Source organism: Pygoscelis adeliae, unplaced genomic scaffold, assembly GCF_000699105.1.
Source record: "Pygoscelis adeliae isolate BGI_AS28 unplaced genomic scaffold, ASM69910v1 Scaffold67, whole genome shotgun sequence".
Taxonomy (NCBI): Eukaryota; Metazoa; Chordata; class Aves; order Sphenisciformes; family Spheniscidae; genus Pygoscelis; species Pygoscelis adeliae.
In genome coordinates, this window is record NW_008825271.1 from 3,115,276 (window position 1) to 3,119,698 (window position 4,423).

The 4,423-nt window shown below is 49.6% G+C and overlaps 1 protein-coding gene across 1 annotated transcript in view; it reads left to right on the forward strand.

Moving 5' to 3' along the window:
- Positions 1–2,913, forward strand: part of SRP72 (signal recognition particle 72kDa) — a 16,373-nt gene extending 13,460 nt beyond the window's left edge. Inside the window, exons 16-20 of the mRNA XM_009329829.1 lie at positions 12–89; positions 744–881; positions 1,147–1,184; positions 1,501–1,660; positions 2,658–2,913. Coding sequence (XP_009328104.1) covers positions 12–89; positions 744–881; positions 1,147–1,184; positions 1,501–1,660; positions 2,658–2,832 — 589 coding nt within the window. The 3' untranslated portion in view covers positions 2,833–2,913. The remainder of the gene's footprint in view (positions 1–11; positions 90–743; positions 882–1,146; positions 1,185–1,500; positions 1,661–2,657) is intronic.
- Positions 2,914–4,423: the final 1,510 nt, after the last annotated feature.

Genomic DNA, 4,423 nt, shown 5'->3' on the forward strand with positions numbered 1-4,423 from the left:
TCCCTACAAAGGCAAAACCCAAAAGATGTACATACTCTGGCACAGCTCATCTCTGCCTACTCCCTGGTGGACCCCGAAAAAGCTAAAGTGTATCCTTTTGATGGTGGTATCAGAGCAAAGAAAGAGGCATTTGGGCATTGCTCTCTTGGATTTCAACTGTGTGGGGAATTCAGACCCACTCTCACCTGAAGAAAGGCAAGGAGCATCTCCAGAACAGCTGCATATCCAGGTCAAGCTGTCTGGAGCTACATTATTTCCCTAACTGGTTTGATTGCTGCGGGATCCCAGGATCCTTTTGTCTTTGGCCGCCTTCTCTCTGAGAATTGATAACTTAAGACTAGGTAGAGCCAAAAATAGGAGCTCCTCCATCTTTTCTGTTGGAATCTTAAACCTGTGGTAGTAATGCAGGACTGTGCCTGATAAAATATGGCTAAGCTCTTACTGACCCAAAATACCAGGGTCACATACCGCTTTTGCCACCCTGAGGAGATTTCAGAGGAAGTTGCTGCTTCTGTCCCCGTATCAAAGAAGGGAGAAATGAGGCAGATGGCGATTAAGCAGCTCATCCCAGCTTGTGTAGGAAGCTGGTGAGAGAGCCAGAACTAGCCCCGTAGGCCTGTCTGGTGTCTGCATTGTTAACAGGCCAAATTTGTTCAAGCTGAAGTTGCCCGTTGCTATCTGGACAAACCTGGGTGTTTATCTTTTTGCTTGCCGGTTTGCATCCCTGAACTCCTCCCTTGCAGTCTTAGCAAACACTTGCCTTCCTCGGACACCATGTCACTGAAAGTAGATGTTGATGCGCTGGAGAACTCCCATGGAGCAACCTATGTGCGGAAGAAAGCTGGGAAGCTCACTGGAGACAACCAGCAGAAGGAGCAAGGGTAAAGCGGGCTGCTGTAGCTCTGGTGCAGTCATTCATTGGAGTGGCACAGGAACCACACCTGATGTGGTGAAGGCATTGCTGTAGAAGGCAGGCCGTTCTAGGAAAGGGAGCCCGGTGTTTAACTGCAAGGAGCTTCAGGTAGCATCAGACCAAGTTTTGAGAGAGATGAGAATGGTTTAGCTTCTTCCAGACCTAGTTTTTAGTTAACTTGTCTGCTGTGTCCGTGCTGTGTCACAGCGGCTATTTCCCTTCTTGCTTTTCAGACAAGGGGATGTGAAGAAGAAGAAGAAAAAAAAGAAGGGTAAGTTGCATTTCCTAGCTGTTGACACGGCACAGCTCCAGAGAGCTCGCCAGCTTGTTTCTTCAAACAGCCAGCCTCCAGCTCCCCAGGAGCTGGAGCCCTTTGCTGGGACTGGGTCCCTGTGAACCCAGATCTTCATGATAGCTTGTTTGGATGGGGCTTTTTCCATAGAAGTGAGAGCAACACCCTGGTAGGATGATATGGGTTGCTGGGCTCTTTGTGCTTCCTGGCTACTGACATCCCATGCGTATCCCTTGGTGATGCCTCTCTAGCATGTTGACACCAATCTCATTTCCTGGCACTGGATGTTCTGCAGGAAAGCTGCCTAAGAACTATGACCCCAAGGTGACTCCCGACCCTGAGCGGTGGCTTCCAATGCGAGAGCGTTCCTACTATCGTGGACGGAAGAAGGGCAAGAAGAAGGATCAGGTTGGCAAGGGGACTCAGGGTTCAACCACAGCTGGCTCCTCTGAACTGTAAGTACCCATTTTGCAAGGCTTGGTGTGGGGAATCACTCCTGGGCGGCTGGGAGGGCTGGGTTTGTGCTGCTTTTCTGTGGCTCTGTCACCACACCAACCGTGGGTAGCACAAGTGAAAGTACTTTGCCACTTGAACCTTCTACCAGCTGCTCTTCCTGAAGATCCCTATAGGTTGCTGAAAACCAAAATGAAGATAAGCATGCTTGAAGGTGCCAAGGCGCAAATAAAATTCCCATAGTCTTTTAATGTGCTTTTCTTAGCTTTGACGATGAGATGAATTTTGCACGCTTTCTCTCGAGCTATTTGCTTTCAAGTCTTTTGGCGTCTGGAGCACTATTAGCCATGATTTGGGAAAACACTATACTTCCTTCTAGGTTGACACTGATTATTTGAGCTGGAATCAGGGTTAACCATTGTGTATGAGGCCTGACAGCAAGATGGTGACTTACTAGCATCTGAGAGAAGGAAGTACTTCTAAAATAATAGCAACACAGGGAATTGCCCGTGCTGTCTGATAGTTTCTCTTTACACAGCTGTCTCAAAACAGAAGCATGAAAAGCCTTTTGTGGTACTGTTGGCTTGAGCGGTGTTTGCAAAGAGAGCTGGCACAAAGATGCCTTTGTGGTTGAGAGAGAAAGGATATTGGGTTTGCACTGCCTAAGTGTGGGGACCTGAAAGGCTTCTCACGTGTTGCATGAGCTGTCATGTGTGTATTCAAAAGTTAGCCTTGCTTTTGTTGTTGAGGACTTACGCTATCTAGTGAACATCAGTTAGAAGGTGGTTGCCTGCCCTTTGAGACACGTTCCCGTCATCCATCAGCCCTTCTATATATGTTGAAGCTTATTTAAGATCTCCTTGCATGAGTGCCCTCCCATACATAATGCTATCTTACGGGGCAGCTGCTATTTTTCGCTGCCAGCTTCTTGCAGTAGTGCCACATCTTGCAGGTGGTTGTGAACCCACATGGTATCTCTTTCTCTCATCTTCCCTGCAGGGATGCCAGTAGGACTGCCAGCAGCCCACCTACCTCCCCTCGGCCCGGCAGCGCTGCAGCTGTATCAGCCACAAGTAATGTCATCCCTCCCAGGCACCAAAAACCCGCCGGTGCCCCGGCCACCAAGAAGAAACAGCAGCAGAAGAAGAAGAAAGGGGCTAAAGGAGGGTGGTAAAAAGCAGGATGTGTAACCTCCCTCCCTCAGTAGGTGATGCTGGTTGCAGAATAAAGGTCAAAAGCAAGTGCTGGCAAAAGACTCTTGGCATCCAGATCTCTGTCCTGCCTGTCAGTGGTATGGGGGGAGATGGGCTGGTATGGGCACCATGATGTGTCTGCTCACCAAGTTGCCTTCCTCACACTTGCCCCCACTGTGGCTTGAGTTTGATGGCAACACCCTAAATGCAGGCCCTGAGAAGAAATCTGTCCACATTGCCAAACATTTAAAAGATGTGGAATAATCAAGAACTTCTTGAAATGTAGATTTATGCTCCTCCTGCATGTTAGTTAAGGCCTTTAACAGATTTATCTGACAAATGTCTCTGACTATGCGTGATGCGCTGTCAGCACTGTCGTCTTTGTCTCATCCCAGTCAGTCGTTGACCACCAAACAGCACAAGCACAAAGGGTCTTGGAAAACAACATATGGGCTAGATTACGCAGGAGAAGATAATCTGAAGGGGGAGAACAAGGCTGTTAGAAAGCATGGTGAAGTGTGTGGCAGCTGACTCAGTGCCCCCTTTTCTGCACGCCAGCTGCCTTATTCTAGTGGGCTTGGCAGAACAAGAGTGAGCTAAAACAAAGTGGCTGGTTGTGGTGGTGGGCTGCTTTGAAGAGGCATTGCACTTCTCACATGGAGGCTGGCGGTGAGATGGAAGACGTGTTTGGTCTCCTAGCACCTCACAGGTAGCCCCAAGCACTCTTGAAACTTGTGGTTTGGTCTGAATGTAGCAAAAACATTCTTCCATACGTGGACTTTCAATGGGTAGAAATAGCACCTCAGGGAGAGTTGACAGATGTCAACCTGAAAGGCAAAGGCTTCTGTCTCTGGAAGAATTTAAAGGAAAGGCCTGAAGAGGTGGTAAGCAAGGGAAGTGTTATTCTGGCTTAACCAGTCTTTATTACTTTGCGCACCGGGAGCATCTGGAAGGGGGCCGAATGTGTATTGTGCTCTGAGTGAGAAGAAAGAAGAACAGCATAGAGAAAACAGCTTTATGAATGGCTGGCAGCGTCGCTTGCTGCCAACTGAGTGCTGAATAGCAAGGATTGTTCTAAAGGGCTTGCCTGGGTGATGTGCCTCCTCTTAGCCAGCAGCTGGTGACTACCGGAGAGAGAGCACTATCCTGCAGCGGTGCAGTTTCTGGAGGATGATTTGGAGAGAGGAGATGCTGGAGGAGAATGCAACTGTGTTCTCCAGGCATCTTCTCTGGTCAAACCTGGCTGAAACGCTAACCAGATGTAAATGCTGACAAGTGGCATTGCTGAAGCCCTGACCAGGCTGCCTGGACAGCGCCCTGACCGCTTTCCCCAGAGATGGGTGCCCAGATAGAAGCAAGCTGGGAACAAATCCCATGGAGGGGGGGAGAAGGCAGCAGCAGCTGTGGGGAAAGCCGCCCTTCCTCTGACAGCGAAAAGCCACCTGCGAAACGGTTCGCTCTTTGTTTTATTGAAACTAGGAAGTTCTCAGCCTGACCGAACCCAGCTGCTGGGGGAGGAAGCCGTGCATTTAGGGCTGCGGGGGGGCCCGTGTGTGCGCGTAGGGCCGCAGG